Source organism: Clarias gariepinus, chromosome 22 (assembly GCF_024256425.1).
Source record: "Clarias gariepinus isolate MV-2021 ecotype Netherlands chromosome 22, CGAR_prim_01v2, whole genome shotgun sequence".
Lineage (NCBI taxonomy): Eukaryota > Metazoa > Chordata > Actinopteri > Siluriformes > Clariidae > Clarias > Clarias gariepinus.
In genome coordinates this window covers 10,812,537-10,833,432 of record NC_071121.1, presented here as the reverse complement: position 1 = coordinate 10,833,432, position 20,896 = coordinate 10,812,537, and the positions used below count along the sequence as shown (strand labels likewise).

The 20,896-nt window shown below is 37.3% G+C and overlaps 1 protein-coding gene across 11 annotated transcripts in view; it reads left to right on the top strand.

The window, feature by feature from the left end:
- rap1gapa (RAP1 GTPase activating protein a) overlaps positions 1-20,896 on the top strand; it is a 140,342-nt gene that overhangs the window by 21,636 nt on the left and 97,810 nt on the right. For 9 of the 11 annotated variants that reach the window (XM_053482260.1, XM_053482268.1, XM_053482267.1 and 6 more), the window contains exon 1: positions 14,565-14,704. The exons of 1 other annotated variant lie outside the window; for it this stretch is intronic. In XM_053482260.1, coding sequence (XP_053338235.1) covers positions 14,661-14,704 — 44 coding nt within the window. In that variant the 5' untranslated portion in view covers positions 14,565-14,660. Of the gene's footprint in view, positions 1-12,908; positions 12,927-14,564; positions 14,705-20,896 lie in introns of those variants that run through there. One more of the 11 variants, XM_053482257.1, reaches the window with a different exon arrangement.

Sequence of the window (20,896 nt, the reverse complement as noted above, 5' to 3'; positions counted from 1 at the left end):
AAGAAATTAAAGTAACTTTTATTTTAATTATCAAATTAACTTAATCATAACTGAATATAGGCAGCATAGTGGCTAGCAGTGCTGCCTTGCACCTCCAGAGTACCCCACCGGGGTACACTGATTCTGGTCAGGTTTGATTCCTGTCTCTGTGTGCTTAGAGGGTGTTCTCTGGGTTCTCTGGTTTCCTCCCACAGTCCAAAGACCTGCAGATTAGACTTACTGCCATTTCCAAAATTGCCTGTAGTGTATAAATGAGTGTGAGAGTGTGTCTGTGTGTGCCCCGCGATGGATTGGCACCCTGTCCAGGGTGTACCCTGCCTCAGGCCCTACAGTAAGTCTCCTGGGATAGCCTCCAGGCCACCTGTGACCCTGAATACAGGATAAAGCAGTATAGACGATGAGTGAGTGATAACTGAATACAGGTTGGAGTTGTGTTTTTTTTTTTTTTTTTTTTTTACAAAAGTGCAGTGATGTGATGCTAGTATTAGTCAGTTTGCTCCACATATCACATGCATATCCTCTGCCCCAGCATAACTCCTTTTAATTATCTACTTAGGATGCTGTCATATTTTTATACCTTCATCACAATTCCATCACTGTTTATGTTTCAATAACATTAATAACTCTTCAAGGACACTACCCTGAAGTAGGTCAAGATAGTGCCTCAGCCTCTTTTGGTTTTTTTATGCATATATGCATTGTGTCAATCATATCACTTACTGACAGCTAGCTGCATCATATGTCATTAGAATGCTGAGATGAAATTTTTTTTTAATGTCAGGCCATTGCTGTACCCGTTGTTCAGAGCTGCTATAGACACTTCTGGAGTTTAAGTCTTGAATGACCACTCCCAGTTAAATAATGTTACTGGATAAAATGCTGTCATGATATGGTGTGGCTGGGCAAGCTTAGTTTTCCTTTTAATCAATCAATAACTATATACCGTAACGTACCACAGGGAAAAAGTGCATATTACTCATAATTTTGAGAGGTGAAATACTGTAATATGGTGCATAAACCTTAAACAAATAGCTACTGTACAATAAAAAAACTGAACACGGATTAAAAACAAAAATTTTAATGCTGATGAAAAAGTTTAGCATAGATTCTTTTGCAACAGAACCACTGAATGAGCAAACACTATCGCTCTCAAACACCACCAAATCCAGGAGGAATCAAATATTTTTACCCTACGGTAGTTAAATTATGATAAATAAACCTCAGCGAATTAATATCCTTATTACCTTCGTCTATAATACGGCCACCCATGCGAAGGGCAAATCTCCGGACGACTACGCAAATTCATAGGCAGGCATAGCAGCGGACCATTGTGATTGATAATGGGACCCCGCCGCAGGACCCCGTCATGTTGCCAATCAGATCAAACGTGCTACACCAGTAGGTTAGGTCCAGTAAAACCAGCACATTTTGTGCGAACATTTAGAAAACGCCAGGTCTGAGGGCATTGCTCTGGTATAGGAAAAGATAAAGTAAAAAGAAGATAAAACTGTACAGAAAAGTGAAAAGATAAAGAGAAGGGCAAACAGAACAGAAAACTGAAAAGAGAAGTGAAAAGATAAAGAAAAGAGAAAACTGAGAAGAGGCTCTGATAATATATCTCTTTAGAGATAAAGAAATAAATGTTTTGGAAAAAAACATTAAATAAACATTTTTCCTTTCACAAAAAAGGGGAGTATATATATTTAGGTTTAGCACATTGTTTAGCAAGACACCCCCCTTTCTTTTGTTGAGTTATAAAGTGGCATAGAAGCGCCATTTCCTTAGCACTGTGATGAGTTTGCCTTGACCGATGAATCCCTGCCAAAGTACACACAATCACCCCATGTCTCAACGCTCCCCTTTAATTCCTGCGTTGGGGCTCCCACACTTAACAACATATTCGGTGGTGCCATATCGGATCGCCCCCTCATAACATTGTCATCCATTTTCACCTGCTTTTTTTCTCCTTTTAAATAAATGTAAAAATAATCAGCAGAACTGAAGCTATCATGAGGTAATCCGGTACTGTATGTAATCAGGGATTCATTAGGTAATCTTTCTGTTATTATTAATTTAGCTCCAAAACACACCTCTAGTGTAATTATCAATGAAAATACATAGTAGCCTAATGTCTGTTAACAATAGGCTTATCAACGATCCTGTAAAATACGGAATCGTTCAGTAATCGGAAACTTAAAAACTAAAATAAAATCTACAGTATGGGAGAGAAATATTTCAGGTCAGACTACTAAGACACAGCGATTTGTATGAGATGCAGTCAGTCTGGGAACAGGGAATTGCTCCTCTTCCTCAGCCCGTCTGTCAGAGAGTGCACTTCTCATTGTTCTCGACCCAGGATGGCATCTTGCCCAGGGCGGCACAGCATGCGCAGGGATGATATTGATGATAATGTACGATCGCTTTTCTATCACTTGTTTGCACTCGTTTTTCATTTCACTGAGTGGGTTTATTAACCTTGTTGGTGCCCCGATTCTAGTTTGTGAGTGAGACAGGGGACTGACAATAATATGATGAGGCAGTGGGGCCTAGTGGACATCACCTCAGGCAGGCTGCGGGCGAAGCAGGAAAATAGCGAACATCTAACCCTGTTTATTTCATTCTTCAATTTTATGTGAAATCGTTAAGAATAATATATAACCAGTCTACACACACCTAAGAGAAATAAATAAATAAAAACAATAGGTCAAAGCCATTAGGGTCACAGTTTAGAAAAAAAAACAGAAAGAAAAGTAGAAAATGGCAAAATATAAAGGTATGTATCTGTTACAGTATCTGTTTATTATATTAATCACGTAGGAAAATAGGTGAATATAACACTTGTGTTAACTTACCTTGCTGTCACTAGCTTACATAACATTGAATATAATTTCATAATTTATTTCAAATTTCATGTTAGCAAAGTCAATGCTATTTTTTTTTTTCACTACTACTAAGGTAAAACTCTTGGCAACTACTTTTTCTTAATTAAGGGTACTTCTGCAATCCATTGTTGTGATTGACGTCATAGTAGTTGATTTTAATGAAACATCAGGCTATGTGGCTAAACTACTTTCATTACAGTTAGCTTATAAAAGGCCAGAGCAAACAAACGGTAGTGGGAGTGTGTGACGAAAAATGCTGAGCCATAATAAGACACATCATTGCCTGGTGGGATTATGAGAACAGCGGGATGTACTGGCAGGTTGCAGCACATGTGTTGCCCTTGGGCATTGCTGTACTGTGTATTTCTGCTACGTATGCTATTGTTTTATGTACCATTTCTTCTTTTTCAATGAGCTTCTATCCTGATTACAACCATAAAGTAAATAAAGGAAATAAGTGCTAAAAGATAACTAAAATATATTTTGTGCAATATATATATATACCCAGTTGAACAAAAATGCTTAGCACAACCCTGTGCTAGATTTCAAAGATGTGCCCCCATTATCATAACAAACATTGTGAAATACTTTGTAAATAATTCATAATATTTCTTCAAAGGTTTTCACACCTCTTTTGGGGTGCAATATAAATATTCCCGAATAAATTGTACGCCAGTGCTTCATCTTTACAGCTACTGCCAACCTCATTTCCTTCTTCTGAATGGCTTTTGGGACTTCTCAGTTGACATCGTACCTGGAAACGGCAAATCCCCTTTTTTAGTATATGTTTTTTTTTTAAGATTGCTTTGTATTTTTAATTCAATTCAATTTTATTTGTATAGCGCTTTTACCAATTTACATTGTCGCAAAGCAGCTTTACACAATCAAAAGAATTATTTAAGTTTGTATGAGATAAACATGTATGAATCAAAATGATAAGACTGTCCCTGATAAGCAAGCCATAGACGATGGCGACAGTGGCAAGGAAAAACTCCCTGAAATGGTAGTAGGAAGAAACCTTGAGAGGAACCAGACTCAACAGGGAACTCATCCTCATCTGGGTGAACGGATAGCAGGGATTGATCTGCATCATACTGTGTGAGACTGGAAGTTCAGTATAACAGGAGATGTGTTACGTTAAAATTAAGTCCAGTTTGTTATTGGAGGCTCAGGTAGACTGTAAGAAACTCCAGTCCTGAACTATTGAGTGACTGAAGGCACAAGGAGTGACTATGACAGCTTAACTAAAAAGGGAGAGCTAGAAGGAAACACAGACATGAGTCTGCAACAAACCTGAGTGATCAATGAGAGTGGGGAAGACAGCATCTAAACGACCAGTTCACCGTAATTCTCTACGTCCATGAGTCCCCCAGATCTGCTCCTTTACCCAAGGCAAATCTATTTACAAAAATGCTTGGCTAAAGATATATGTTTTTAGCCTAGACTTAAACACTAAGACTGTGTCTGAGTTCTGAACATTAATTGCAAGACTATTCCATAACTTTGGGGCTTTGTAAGAAAAAGCTCTGCCTCCTGCTGTAGTTTTCATAATACGTGGTACTGACAAGCAGCCTGCATCCTTCGATTAAAGTAGGCGTGGTGGATCGTAAGACAAGCAGTTAATTCAGTAACTCCAATGCGAGACTTTTTAATGCTTTATACGTCAACAGTAGTATTTAAATTTATGCAAAATTAAAAAATTTACCATGACCATGAAATTTATTTTAGATTAATATGTTTTACATGAATAAAATAGAGTAACATAGGATTTTTTTTCATCTAATAATTGATCAGAATTGTACTGTAGTCATCTGGGTATTACATTTTCTCTCCTGTCTTTTTTTGTTCACCTACTCTTTTTGCCTTTATGGTACCTACATCCTGAGTCTCAAGTGATATTAATGTCAACATCATTCTGTCAAATACAGTAATTCATGCAAAATGCCTACCAGAAATATCTATCTTTATATTTTCTTCTGTTATATTCTTAGTATCTCTCTGGTTCGTACTTGAGTGCAGACTCATTTGCACTAGGTTGTTGGAGATGTGTTGGCAGGCCTGCTGTGTGAAAGTGGAGGATGTCAGGTATAGAGCATTAAATATTAAGTGATATTAGGTATTACAGAGACCACATGAATACAGATGGTTGGCTTTCTCTAACGGAGGGAAGTTAGAAAACTAGGAAGTCTAGGAAAACTAGAACTCTTTATTTGGTGACATGAATAATCTAGAAACTGTGGCTTTACTAATAAGGACAAAATTAATAATAGGTTTACAGTGAAACCTTGGCTTACGAGTAAGAGGTTTGTGAGTGTTCCGCAAGACGAGCAAAGATTTTTAATAAATTTTTATTTGAAAAACGAGCAAGTCTTGGTGAGCACCGAGTATCATGTATCACGCATGCGCTTCTTGTTTTAACGCCGAGCATCACGTAATCACAACTGAGACAACGTTTTTTCTCTCTCTTGCGCTACGGAATTGTGGTTAAATCGTCTTCCCTGCTGGGTCTTAGTGCCCGTCCACTGGTATAATTAACATTCGTGCACGCGTGTACTGTTTACTATAACACTGTGACCACATGTCTGTGTGTGTGTAAAACATATTTCATTTTGTGTTTGTAAGCGCGTGTTCTCATTGTAGGTTAAAATTCCATTATCTTTCTCCCTCTCTGTTTCAGCCTAGGTGTGTGTATGCACGTGTAATTTGACACCGTACACACATACATGCTCTCTGCTCCTCACAGAAACACTGCTCTGTCGTGATTCTTTTTAAAGGTGAAGTGCAGGTTCATTTGTTTGTTTGGTTTACTTTACAGCAGTGATTCCATTAGTATGCACTCAGACGAGTGTCATTAGTGATGTCCCTGGCTAATTTTTCACACAAAACAGTCTTTCTGTTAATGTGTGTTTATGTAAAATTCATATAAGAAAGGTTTACTGTGTAATAAAGTCTAATTAGAAGGTTAAAAATCCATTTTCTCCCTCAGCTTCTCTTATGTGTGTGTGCGCGTGCGTAATTTGACACCGTGCCGGTTCATACACTCTCTCTCGGGACGGGAGGGGCTTCACACACATACACAAACAGCGTAAAACACTGAAAGGGAAACACTTATCTGTCTGGATTTCTTTTTACTTTTTTTAAAAGGTAACGTGCAGGTTAATTTGTTTTATTTTTACTTAATATTTTGTGTTAAGTATTTTTATGTATTTATTTTTTGGGGCTGTGGAACTAATAATTTGAGTTTCCATTATTTCTTATGGGAAAATTTAATTTGATTTTCGAGTGTTTTGGAATATGAGCCCGCTTTCGGAACGAATTATGCTCGTAATCCAAGGTTTCACTGTACTGAGAACACCAATTCAGTTTAATTCTTCCCTTCTTTTGTTTTATTCTAACTACTGTATTTTACTGTAAAAAATAGGTTGACAAATAGTGGGATTAAGAGAATAATAAAAAAGGTTCTGTTATTTGATTCAACTCCTGTTTAATCTAACTCCAAAATCTCCAGCCAAGAGAATCTGTTAGTTCCACAAATCCTGTCTGTGTAAAAGTAATTTATCTTGTGTATGTTTTAACAAGTTTATTTAGCAGTTTATTAAGACACTTAGGAAGCAAACAGCCTCTAGTCAAAGGTTTTTTTCAAGCAGATATAAAAATATTCAGTATCGGTCACCACATTAATCTTATACAGTACATTCCATAAATACAATGTTCGAAAGACATTCTGATACTGAAGATGTCATTTAATACTCTATTTATTTCAGTGGCCAGTGGAGATGGGAGGAAAAATCAATGCAGATCTGTATCTGTATACAGATAAAGGGATTTCACACTGACTAAAAAACAGATTTTTTTTTAAATAGATTTTTTATTTATATACGTTTGCATTTGATGTAGTGAAATGTTGATGTTCCTCTATAATAACATTCGATTAGATTAGATTAAACTTTATAGTCATTGTGCAAAACCAGTGAAATACTGTTTGCATTAAACCAGATGTGCATATTGTAACTGGCTTATTTACAATAAATAACAATGTGGTAAATGAAGGTATGGGACAATATGTACACCAATAACAGTGATTTATGTACAGAAGATGCACTAGATAATAATAAGAAGTTCTGACTAAAATAACTAACGACAGGCCCATATTGGAAGAAAGCTAAACATTTTGAACAAGATTCCAAGCAGCTCTGATCAAGTAGAGTTTTAATTTAGATAATATTGAAAAGTATGTTTTTTTTTATACATGGTTAAGGGTTTTTCATTTGCAACACAGTCAGGGGGAAAATAGCATTATCAGGGTATTTATAAGCCATGATACTTACAGAATAGCAATAGAAATCTAATTGGCATCTTGGTATCATGAAAATATGAAATAAGATGGTCCATAGTGCTTCCCATCCTTTCAGCATTCAGCTGCTTCTCTGATAAAATGTATTTAAATCCAACATCTGCATTGAAAATCTGTGTCCTTAGACCACTCTTGGGACACTTGATGCCCCTTTTAATTTAAAATAAAACATTTTAGGTTTGCATTCATATTCCATATATTCATTGACAAATCATTGCAATATAATTGTTTTCCAATGGGTGGCAGTAGTGCACGAGTTTATCACTCTTGAATACTAACAGTAACTACAGAATGATATTACGCTCATTTGTAGTTGAAATGTTGTATTGTTTATGGGTCCTCACTGAGGTGCTGTTATTTGGACAGCTACTGTATGCACAGCACTTTCTATGAAGTCTGGTATTGATTGCAGGGCAGAGAGACAGAAGTCAGAGCTGTCTTGTGGTCATAGGTTGACATCCATCAGAGGCTTAGGCTCCATTAGAACCGTAATAGATCTTTACGGTTTGTTATTGCAATCAATATGCACACAAAAAGAAATACTTATCCCAGCATCTACCCATGGCTGTAAACCACTTGCCAAGTCAACCTATTGATCCAGCTTAAACTAAAAAGCTTCATTACAGTAATACTAAAGGGAGACTGGTTGCAAGGTGAAAGATCATGTTACAAGTTGGAATGTGAATTTGATGTGATGGGTTTGCTATCAAATCAATAGAGATGCACTCACCGGCCAGTTTAATAGAAACATCCGCAGCTGTAGCAAGCAATCATGTGGCAGTATTGCAATGCAGTGCAGTGCAAAAAAAGGAGCATTTCAGGAATCTGAACAGTTTAAGAATTGACAAAGATCAGGTGACATTTTTTCCCATTTTTAGCTGTCCACGTTTGGTAAGTGTGTGCTTGTTGTAGTCTCAGCTTCTTGTTTGTGGCTGCATTGAAACTTGATTTGATCTTTTGCTTTTGTAGCCCATCCCCCTCAAGGTTTGATGTGTTATTCTTTCTAAAATTATTTTCTGCTTATCTTGGTTGTAAAGAGTGGTTGTTTAAGTTTCCTTAGCTTTCCTGTCCACTTGAACTAGCCTGTCCATTTGCCTCTGATCATCTAATGATGAAGCTACTGATCTTTTGAATAACTGAGAAGCATGACACCTATCCTTGCATTGAATTCAATTACTGAGCTTTATATACCAGGCGGTTCTATAAATGTGGTTGATGAGTTTATGTCTCGTCATCCTGCATGGAAGGAAAAAACAATCCCAAGATAACTGGTACTTGGTTCTCTTGTATATAAACATTCCCTTGAAAGTGTGTCCATTGTTCACTTTTTTCAAACGCTTGTGTTTTTTTTCCTGAACAGCTACTGAGTGCGCTCAGGTCAAATCATGCCTAGGGAATTACAAGGTCCTGGCATGCTCAACGTTCTTTGCAGAATATTTTTCTAGTAATTTTGCATGTTTTGGATTGTTGTTTTGTTCCTGGGAGCCAAATAACATTAACAGAATTTTGACCTAGCATTCTTTCTGAGTTTGTCTTCTGTCCAAGTATGCCTGATGAAATCAGAGACACTAAGAAACTAATTTGGCTACATTGCAATTACGCCCAGCATGCATTAAAAGAAAAAAATATGCATCCATCCTCAGTCTGTGGTTGCATAATGTACAGCCTGTTAAGTGAATCCCAAATTTGTCTTGAAGGACCATAAAGCCCTTTTTATTCAGAGTGTTGTGGCGACCAAAGAGGTTCTGTAAGGAGCAGGTCTAAACACATAGACACATACTGTAGTGTACTCTGCGTGTAATCCAATGCCTACAGTAGGTAAACAAAAGGCTGTTTGCTGCCCTCAGAAACCATTCACTTACTTATCTGAACCAGCTCTCACTTCAGGGGTGCCGTGTATACCCACATTTTGCTTTAACATGAACACAAGAAAAAAGAACACTCAGTCCTTAGGTTATATCACCCTTTGACTCCTACTTCTCACCCAAAGTTTGACTCCTCCTAAATTCTAAATCTGGCCCAACCTGACTCTCTTCAGTCAAGCGTCTGTGCTCTTCCTGGCCTTGAGCATGGTGCTCCTCATGGTGCAGTGTAAATATTATTATGTAATTAACCCTACTCTCTGAAGCATAGTTAAGAACCAAGCAAACTTTTACAGATAAGGAAACTATAAACACCTGTTTTACTGTCTACTTTTATCATTTTTGCACATAAAAAATTATTACCCTTGTTAGAATATTTACTCTGTTCTGTCTCTGGTCTTGGAGAGACTGATCAAGTATTTTGAGAACATGTGTATATTCGTCTTCTTCCATCATAGACTTTTAACCCTTGTCTTAATTTTTATAACATGGAGATGCCTGACTTTAGTCTAGGTGATATAGAAACTCACATAAAAATTCATACTTCCTTCAGGGTGATGAATGTCGATTGGCATTGGGAGTTAGAGCGGTACAATTCTTATCAAAAGTGCTAATTGTCGTTAGACAGCTAAATTGTCAGTGGGGAAGACGGAGGAGATCCAGGAGATGCGCTCCGAATTTGACAGCACTATGATTTGTAGTATTTATCTTTACCAACCTGATTTCTGAGCATTTTTTTTTCTGAAGTTGAGATAGGCTGTGTAAAATGAAAGTAATTTTCAAAATCGTCCAGTTGTGTACAGCGGGTTCATAGGTTACTGCTCATTTTCTTGGCAACCATGTAGACCTTGAATAAATATTTCAGACGTACTTCATGTATGCGTTACCATGATACACATCATGTTGTTTTATGTCGTATATTGAATGGTCCACTAACATGAGTTACAATGTGATCACTCCTCCATACTCCTCTCCTTTATGAGGTAATTTTTTAGGTCTTTTGATTGGATAATACTTGATGATGTACCATGATAACTAAGTAACTATTAGAGTTTTGTAGCAGGTTCAGTGTGTGGATGGTGTAGGGATGTTGTAGGAAAAATTGGCTTTGCAAATAAGTTTTAGTTTTAAATAGGAAACATAAAAAAAGGAACTGTATTTGAGCAAGTGGCATGCACATTGCCATATATAGCTTTGAGCAGCCCTTATACCACTCCGAGTAACAGTAATAACAGTACAAACAGAGAGTTAAAGAAGCAGAGCAGTGTGATTTTCCCTGGCATTTGTGAAAAAGACAAATACTCCTTTGCACTTAATCCATAGCGACCTCCTGTTTGTATCTGCATGTGTATCGGTTTGGAACACATTATTCGTTCAATCCAAATAATGCCTTGTTTTATATTTACACGTTTAGTACCAATTTGTGCATGAAAGTCATAGATTAATATGAGGGGTGTTCGAGTCAAACCGGGACTTGTAATCAAATTTTTCATAAATGGAGATGTAAAACAAAAAAAAATTGATATTTGCAGAAGTATTTGAGCAGAGTAAACTGATGATATTCTTATCCACAGTAAAATATTTGAATGGTGCAGACATTTTAAAGAAACATTATTCTAGGTTTTCATAGCTCACAGCCCACTGCAGTGAACCTTTTCAAGTGGAATGCCTGATTCTTGAAAATGGACGAATAACTTGTGGGATCAATCATTCACCACTTGCACATTACAGGAACTTGACTGGAAGGTATTGCCACATCCCCATACAGTCCTGACCTCACTTCAAGCGATTTCCACATGTTTGGGCCATTAAAAAGGTTCTTGGGAGGCCATTGTTAAAGATGTGAAGCAAGCAGTCCCATCATGACTCCGGCTGAAAAAAAAACCCTTGATGTCCAGGCACTAGAGAAACACTGGGATGAGTGCATTAGTGTAGCAGGGAATTATATGGAGAAATAAAGGTAGTCTATTTACTGCACAATCAAATGTCCCAGTTTGACTTGAACCCCCTCGTACATTTTTCTTCTTTTTTTTTTTCTGATCAATACTGTTATTAAAGCTGTGATAAAAGTTGTGTGATAGTATCTTCCTTGCCATTGGAATTGTAACACAGCATAGTTTTTAGTTGGATGTTTTTCTTCTAGGTTTGAACATTTGCTGGAAGCGTCTCCCCTAGTTTTGTCTAAGATTAGTTTCTTTAGTGCCTCAAAGCTTCACCTCCCCACCTCCTTAACAGGTCAGCTGTCCATCACTTCACCCATGACATAAGCTATAATAGCCAAGTTACACTTTTTTTTGGGTGTTCATTACATTGTGAGCTACCTGTTGAACTTAAAATTAGATCGTTTAAGATTATTGGTAACAAGTAATTAAAAAAAATATTTTAAGCATTTATTGGTAAGCTTTGAAGTTATGAATTGTGTTATAATAAAACATAAAAAACATATTGTTGCAAATTAAAAAACACATTGTAAAATCATTATTTGGTCATGACGTAGAATCTGTGGTCTTAGAATGTAGATGATGGTTTGCTTTATACCACAGATGATTTAGTGCCACTGCAGCCAAAGACAGCTGACAACAAAAGATCAGACTGGTTTAACTAGGCTCAGAGTGTGAACACTGCTAAAGTGCTCGCCTAAAAGTCACCAATAGGAGGACATCCTGTAGGAACATAAAATGTTCCAACAAAAAAAACATTTTAAATACAGAGTACCTTGTGATATTTGATGATTCTTAGGCACATTAAGGCTCAGGTGTTTGTGGAATCTGTGTAATGATGCCTATACTCCACATTCTGATGCAGTTTACTTTGAGCTGTTGGTGACGCAGACAACATACTACCCACTGTGTATTTTCTTCCTAAGTGCACTATGAAGTGCTTTATGCTGTTCTCCACCAGCAGTCTCCATTTAGGGTCTATGATGTGTGCTGCAAGTCTTGGCATTTATACAGTACCACATGTTTTGGTAGAATAAGAACTACTGCAGGTCTGAGAGAACCATATAGTAGTCATTCCTAACAGTATTTCTCAGCAAGTACTAAAAAGGTTACAGTATGTTGTCCTGTTGTATACGGCATATTGTCAGCTAAGTGTGTGTATAAGAACACTGTTTCATTTTCTCCAGTGAATAGAAAATTAAAAAATTTACTTGTGCACTATTGAGCATTCATGAATAGTTTGGTAATAGAGTTGGCGATCTTCATCTGAATGCTAAAACACTCCTCCCCACCCTCCACCTACCACCCCACCTAAAAGGCAGAAAGGAAGGCTTGTTCCTGAAAGCTTTAGTGACCTTCTGGAAGTCTGTCTGGCTGGCTTTCTGATAAAAGGTTAAAAAGCATGCCAGCGAGAAGCAAGCAGGATGTACTATATCTTGTGTTTTTTTTTTGTTTGTTTGTTGAGCAAACGTATTGGGTTGGTATTTTGGCAGGATGACATAATGAAATAGGAGAGTGCAAGAGAGAGAGAAAGGGGTGATGTGCTCCAAATTGTAATGAACTTTATTACCTCAATTCTTTCTATCTAATAATTAACGATACAATTAAGAACCCATTTTAATAGCATTTACTAAACATTACCAGTCAAAATTCTGGACACACCTTCCATGGTCTTTTCTGGTTTTTATGCTTTTCTACATTGTAAAACAATGTTGAAGGAATCCAAAATATGCGATTATCTCATTGGACAGTTGATGTTGAGATGTCTCTGCTACTTATGCTCTGTAAATCCTTCATAACGGCATCACTCTTGCTCATCACAGAGTTGCTCTGTTTGGTACTTGATGATGTTTAAGGCTGGTAACTGCAAACGAACGATGCAGAGGAGGTAAGGTTTGGTCTTGTTTTTCCTGGATGGTTTTTATGAGAACCAGTTTCATCATAGGTGCTTGATGGGTTTTGCAAATGCACTTGTTCTCTATTTCAGAACAGCTGACCTTAAAATAACAACCGACTGTTGTTGTTGTTACTTAATAACCTAATGCCATATGTAGTTTGAAAAAAATGTAGTACTGTTCTAGAATGTAAAAAATAAATAAATAAATAAAAATAAATGCTCCATAAAACTTACATTTTTTATTATTATTATTATTATTATTATTATTATTATTATTATTGATGAATCCTTTGTTAGATGGCTATTTCTATCTACTATTAATAAATTTGAGAAAAGTCATCATGTGTTTTGAAATGCATTTAGTGTGCTAACTGAGGCACATTAGATGATAGCAAGCTTTTTGACTTAGTTCACAGGGTGTCTGGGTCAGTAGTTGAGTTAAAGTGATTATTCTGCAAATTAAAATTCGTTGTTAAAATTAGTGTAAAACTTGACTTCCTTTTCCAGCAGCTCTGTTTTCTAGTACATATTGTTGGGGATTCACATAAAGCAAAAGGGAACAAAGCAAATTAAAGCAAAAGGGAACAAAAACAGAAATATACACATAGACAGAATATACACACTAAACCCACTTTTTTAAAAAAAAATCTATAATATATTATATATATATTATATAATATATAAGACACAAATATTATATATTACAGATACAGATGCATTGTGATACAGTATGTGCTTGTGTACTGTACTTGCGTGTGTGAAGTTTACATGTTGTTCTCATGCTTTGTGGGTTTCCTTTGGCTTTCCCCACAGTCCAAGGACGTGTTTTTATGTTTCCAGATTTTCTGTAGTATATGATTTGTTTTTGTGCACCTTTGCGATGGTTGGTACTCTTTTGTGCAACTTTGCAATGGTGGAACACACCTCCGATGCGTTGGCACCCGATCCAAAGTGTCCTCTACCATTTTGCCCTGGGACCCCCTACCAGACCCCTACAACCCTACAAATAAATGCATGATTTTTTTTCACTACATCTAAAATACCACAGATTGCAAAATTATATACACAATTACTTTCACTTTCCTCTGTTCCTGCTTGATTTATTGTAAATGGTAAGAAGTAAAGGGGAAATGACAGCCTACAGCTGGTGAGATCAGTGACTCAAGAACTTTGCTTAGCAAGGCAGTGACTGTAAAGGAGCAGACAATCCTCTGTTGCTGTGCTCGATCCTCCCTTTTGTTTGGCCAGCGGGTTTTTAAAGTAATTTGTGAATATATCACCTTTTCTCTTTCACCTCTGTTTTCTCTAATTTCCGTTATTTGTCTTCTGTATTGGCGTTAATGTCAGTAAAGGTGCATAATCACCTACATAGAGGAATGGCCATTTTGCAGGGCTTCTCTTAACTTCCTTTTCAGGTTGCCTGAAAGAAGGGAAGCATGTTAAGTGATCACCTAATGCTTAGCAGGGGCTGAGGAGAGGGAAAGAGAGGAAAGGGACTATACAAAAAGCAGTGGAGAGGAAGGCAGATGAGAGAGCTAGAGAGGGAGGGAGGGAGGGAGGGAGGGAGAGAGTCAGGGGAGTGGAAGAGAAGGGGAATACACACACACACACACACATGCAGACAAACTATTCAGTCCGGTGAGACAGACATCGTGCCTCCATCTCAGTGCATATCTCTATTAGCGTCTGTTTATCTCTAATGCTGAGCTCAGCCTACTTACCAAGATGCCTCAAAGAAAAAGGAGTTTTACTTTTGGAGCATATGGAGGGTAAGAAAAACAGCCATTTTCATTTTCTAATTCACATGTTGTCAGTGTCTGTTCACACTTTCCGTATGCTGTGGGATATTCAGTAATAATAGATGTCCCCAATCACTGTCCAGAGATTACTGACTATGCTGTGAGAAATACCATTCATGCCTAGCTTGGCTTAACATCAGATACAAGAAGACACTTGCACCAGTCTTAATGTGTCATCGCGGGCAATCAAAGCATGTGCTCGAGCCCAGATCATGCTGATTGGCCATCATGTAAGGCAGAATCTCTGTAAAACTAATTACAGCAGCGAGTATAACTGAGGCTGGATTAATTGTGTCAGTTGGTTCATTGTGAAGCTGTTTGCATCAGATACTGATTTCCAGACAGATCTGTTAACTGGTCCAGGGAGCATAACACAATCACACGCTGTTTACCTTCTCAGCCAGGCCATCTGGATCTGATTATGCCCCTTTAGAAATGCTTGTTAACTGACCATAAGAAAGCACAGTAAAGTGGGATTAAAGATTGACACGTACAGACAGCAGGAGACACTGACACACAAGTAGACTCCAGGAGACCCTGAGCGAAATTCTTCCCGTCTGCTCATGTGTGGAGGAGTATTCCACTTGAGTCAACAGGTGCAAGGCAACCGATTGTGAATGCTGTCTCATCAAGGACAAGCGCTATCTGTGCCTGTGCCTGTGGCTGGAATGCTGACGAGAGAACACCCACTGTCCCAATTGACTGTCCCTGAAAAAACAGAGAATGTTACTGCGTGTGAACGGGCAGTCCTTTGTTCTTTGAGGTTTTTTGCTTCAGATGCCAGACATTTTTTTGGACAAAAGATCACCTTATTGATTTTCATGCCTTCTTTTTCAAAATGTTCTCTTTTGACCTTTAATTGGTGTTCGTCATTTTTAATCTCAGTGGGTGATAATATCTCCGTAAAATGTCATCTTGGAAAATGGCACGCTGTTATAATGTACTTGGTGTCCAGTGTATGTGATGATGTGCAAGGTCTTGACTTTAAACGAGTTGCTGTCATCCGTTTAGAATCTGAAGTAAAACAGGGAAGAGACATTTATATTAAGGAACTTCCGACACAGAAGTGAACTCGCTGGCAGGCTTTCATAAAAATTCTGAGTGTCTGGGTTCATTCATATATTAAAGCGCTTGCCAGTTTCTGTTTCACATGACCAGTCATGCCTTATTTCATGAACTCTTATTAAAGCTACATGAAATAAAAATCATGCAAAGGATTTGTCCTAGACCCAGAAATGCTAAACCCGTACTCTCTCTCTTTTTCTCTCTCTGACTGTAGCATAGCACCTAGACCAGGCAGACAGTCTGGGCACAAGCTGACTGGTTGACTCACACCAAGTCTTTGTCTGCTGTTGCTGCCACAATGGCAGTGGTAAAAAGCCCAGTGTGGACCCTTTTCAGGAACAGCCTTGCGGAAAACCACATTTGTTATATTTAATCTAGTTTAGCTCTACAGTCATTTTAAGAATGTATCACATGCTCTATTTACTGATTTCAAATGATTCTATCAAGGCAATGGGAAAACCATAATACAGTGGTGCCTCGGCATACGAATTTAATCTATTCTGCAGGTGACTTCTTAAAGCATTTTCCCCTAGGAAATAATGTAAGTGCAGATAATCCGTTCCATGCAAAAATATTATCAGTATTGCCAATTTATAATCTATAATCATATTTTTATCCATAAAACCAATAAAAACATTTAGAAAAGACATGTAAATTAAGTAAAATATTAAATAAATAGACATTTAACCTTACTTTAAACTGAAAGTGGCTCCCTTTACTTCTTGCTACCGTCCCCACGGAACCCACGGTGCTATATTTTCCCCTTAATCTTGCACAAAATGCAAAAATTCAAAAATGTTAATTCAATACATAATTTTACTCTGACGTAAACAAGTTTCGAACAGCTCCCAGACACACGCGCAACTTAGGCTACGTTTACACTGTTGGGTAAATGTGACCCAATTTAGATTTTTTGTTCATATGTGACACATATCGGATATGTTCTATGTCTGTGTAAATAGGAAAAAAACGCATGTATTCCGATATTTTGAGATCGGTTTCAGGCCTCCTTCATATGTGGAAATAAATCAGATATAAATCAGATATGTGCTGATGTGATTGTCGTGTAAACGGACAGATCGGATTTCCTGAGGCATTGCGTGCCATTAAAACTGCAACTTCTTTGCGGTTTAATGACGTAATGTTAGTCTGCGGTGGAAGCGTGTGTGGAATTATAACATCGCAGGTGACATGGAAAAGGAAACCCCCCTTTTAAATGCTTATTAATGCTAAATAAAATTAAGAAATTATTTTTGGTAAATGAAGCATATGCGCAGGCTGCAATTATGCCGTTTTTTTCTCCTCCTCTGTTTTAAAACCATGGTGACGTTTCGCACGTATCGCAGAGCGTTAAGCATACTGTACTTCACCTTCATCTATCTTGGCTAGTGTGTAGCGCAAGAACCTCCCTTTAAGTACTGGCATGCGCGATGTTTTAAATGGCATGGCAAGTGTAAACACGTGTATCGGATATGAGTCATAGTTGAAAGAACGTGTAAGACGGTCAAAAAAATCAGATATGGGCAACAAATCAGAATTGGGCATCGAGACCTGCGGTGTAAACGTAGCCTTAGCCGGTGTTCGGTTCGGCCCAATGCGTTCATTTGTCGTCCGAATATGTTTCGTATGCCTAGGAAAATCTTTAGCAAAATTTGAGTTCTTAAGGCAAAAATTTGTTAGGTGGACATTCATATGCCAAGGTACCACTGTACTTTTGTGAAGAACTAAACCAGTTGTCACTGGCAATTAAGTACAGCTTCATACAGTACAGTATACTGTATGTCAGGTTTTACTCTAGAAGGTCCTCCTATTTTATCCAGTCACCAAAAATAGTGGCACAATATATTTTGTAAGAAATGTAGCCAGAATTTATATTATTTTTAAAAAGATATGTGAGTTAGAGGCCCTATCCCTGGTCTACCCTGCCTTGTGCCCTAAGTCTCCTGAGATCTCCAGGCCCCTGCGACCTCGTATATATGATAAAATTGTATAGATGTTGAGTGAATAAGTGAGTGCATGGGTGTGTTGAAGCTTATGGCCAAGTCCTAGCCTTGCACCAGTAGGTAATCATGCTGGTTTCTTTATACCTGTAACTACCTCTGTCATCATAGAGATCTTTTTAATATACTTCATGTTGTTTGACCTCCCAAAATAGTATTGATTAGTAATCAGTGTCACACAGAGAAGGATGGGTTCTTTTTGAGTCTGGTTCTTCTCATGGTTTCTTCTTCACATCTACTATACAGTATGCATATCTCTCCACTTTCACTTCTAACTTTTATTAACGATTAAAATAAACATCTGGATTCATGCAAAACTGCTTTTTGACAAAGAAACATGCTTTGATCTTTTCATATTTGATTGAATTTCATAGTTGTTAATTATTGTACAGATTATTAGGAAGTATTGGGACATAAGTGGGTTCGTAATTACCATCTAATCCTAGCAGAAGAGGTACAGCGGTGGTCAAAAGTATTAGGTTTTAAAACATACGCCATGATTACAGGTCTCCTTGTTTAATAAATGGGTGATTTTACTAATTAGTTTTATCCTATCTGACCTAAGAGAATCAGTTGGTTTAGTTAACAGATGGAACAAATATGTGGTCGGACTTTTACTTGTCCATGACTAAAACTCTCGAATGGATTGAGAATGTCTTTTTAAACTTCTATACTTGATCTTCAGGATGCAATCAAGAGACATTGATTAAGTGACACCCGAGTACTGCAAATGTCTTTTTGACTCTATATGCCCAGCCAGATCCAGAAGTTTTAAAGAATTACTGTAAGGACTTCATACTAAATAATATTTTTTTATCATTGTATAGCAATTTCATTGCATAAGCTAACAAATTATTTTTATTATCTTGATAGTCCTTATTTAAAAATGTGAAAATGTCATTAAAACACAGAATTTTACTTTTGTCTCTTTCGGCCACCACTGTTTATAATTCATTGTGGGAAGTAATATCGGGAACCTTTTTGCAGCTTTTGTACTGATGTCACAACGGAATCCTGTGCATAATAAAGTATTTTCGGTGTTTAAACTTGTTTGACCTGCAATTTCCTCATCTTACAAGAAAAGATACCATTGCTGTATTTTTACCCATGCTTAGTTAAATATCAGCACCTCAGTGGTAGGCTTTGCACCTGACATGTGGAAAGCACGGGTTTGCATCCCGGCAACATTAGTGCCAGTTCCAAGCTGGAGGGATTGCATCTGGAAGGGCTTCCACCAGTGCTTTGGCATAAGGTAGAACAATGTGTGAATTGGATTATGTTCTGTGTCAACCCCTAATAAGAGCTGCAAAAAGAGCAACACTGAAATAGCTAGCAGGTTAGTCAAGAAACTCCACTAGTTAATATTAGGACTTTTATCACTAACACAAAGTCAGATAGCTAGTTAGCTGCAACAGAAAATACCTTCCATCACATTTGTTAAAACAGCTATGTAGTAGGACCATTTTGCTAACCAGTCTTACGGCTTACAACCATTGCTAGTTAACCACAATACAAAAGATCTTCCATAACACTTCCAACTGGTGGCATATACTGTAGTGTCAACATCCAATAAGTGGGAAATCCCAAAACAATTTAGACATTCAGTAAATACAGAACTAAGGAATTTAATTAAAAAGAATTTTAAAGAATTCATCTTTGTTGTGCAAGGTTGAGTTACTGTAGTTTAAGTTGTAGTTGTGGCCCAATTACATGAACGGGTTTAAAAAAAAAAAAAAAAAACTTTAATAGATAACAGAAAAAAAAGAGCGTGGGCCTAAGGAATTCTTGGAGGCATGGCTACATTTCAGCTATTCTAAAAATGAAGACCTAAACATTCATTCAATGTTATCTGAGCGGCACAGGCACATGCACATGACATATTTTTCTTATGCTTTGGTGTGACAGGTGCCAATGAGTCTCAGGGACACTCGTCCTGTTGCGCAACACAGCGTTAAAAGTCAGTGACGGGGTCAAATGCCAAGGCAGGCTGCTGGTCTAGTGTAACAGCATGAAATAAATCCTGGTATGATGCAAAGCAGCATTTATTTATGTGGCTGTCATACTGCATTTATTCATCTGACTGTCCTACTGTAAGGTCTAGGCTGCTCGCACTATGTGTTACTTGTGTTAGTACAGTGCAGCACACTGTGTCCATTGTACTGGAGCATGAGTATGTACATTCACATTTCTTCATAATCAGTAGCTTCATTCAGCGGGCCATATGAACCCTCAGGTCGCTCTGCATATTATGGTCTAGTATTTGGAGTGAAAGTACACCTAATACCTCTTAATATTACTTAGCTACTTAGCGATGCATGCACCATTGACACAGCCATGTTTTTTGTTTTTAAGAATGTAAAAACAAAATACCCAGCGGAAGAACTTATATGATGAACCCCAATGTAAACAGACGTGATGTATACAGAAAAAGCATGACATTTACACAAAATATTTTTTAGGCTTTTTTCACTTTTTTTTTTACTAAGAATATAAATTTTTATCATTCAACCCAAACAGAACATCGAGGTTTAGCATAAACATCAAATATTAACCTTTAATTATGTGTATTTACCTTTTCAAAGTCAAAAGATTTTAAAGGTTTTCAGCATCCCTTGTTTGCCAGTTTGGACATAAAAAATTATATTAATATTTCTTCTGGGTTTTTTCATATAACTGATACAGTAAAGTTTTTAAAAATGTTTGTGGACTTCTGACCATTCCAGTTTTACATGTTTTTTTAAACATCCTATCCCAGATTTTGTCTTTCTTTGATGTTATTTCAACCGCCATTTTTCTGGGAAGGCTTTAGCTTCTATTTTGGAGCACAACAATGAGATTTTGTGCTCACTCAGACATATTTGATATTGTTATTATTACCATAATGCCATGCTGCGTTCTGCTTTTTCCTTACACTATCGTACTAGGTTCAGTTCTGTTCATTGTTTCATGAAGCAATGATGTACCCATACCGCATTAAACATTAACACACTAGCAGAATGTTGTCAGATTATGTTATAAATATGGCTAACAGAAGAGACTGCGGTATCCAGGAGACAGGACTGTAGTTAATTCTTACTGATTGAAAGAACCTGTGTGA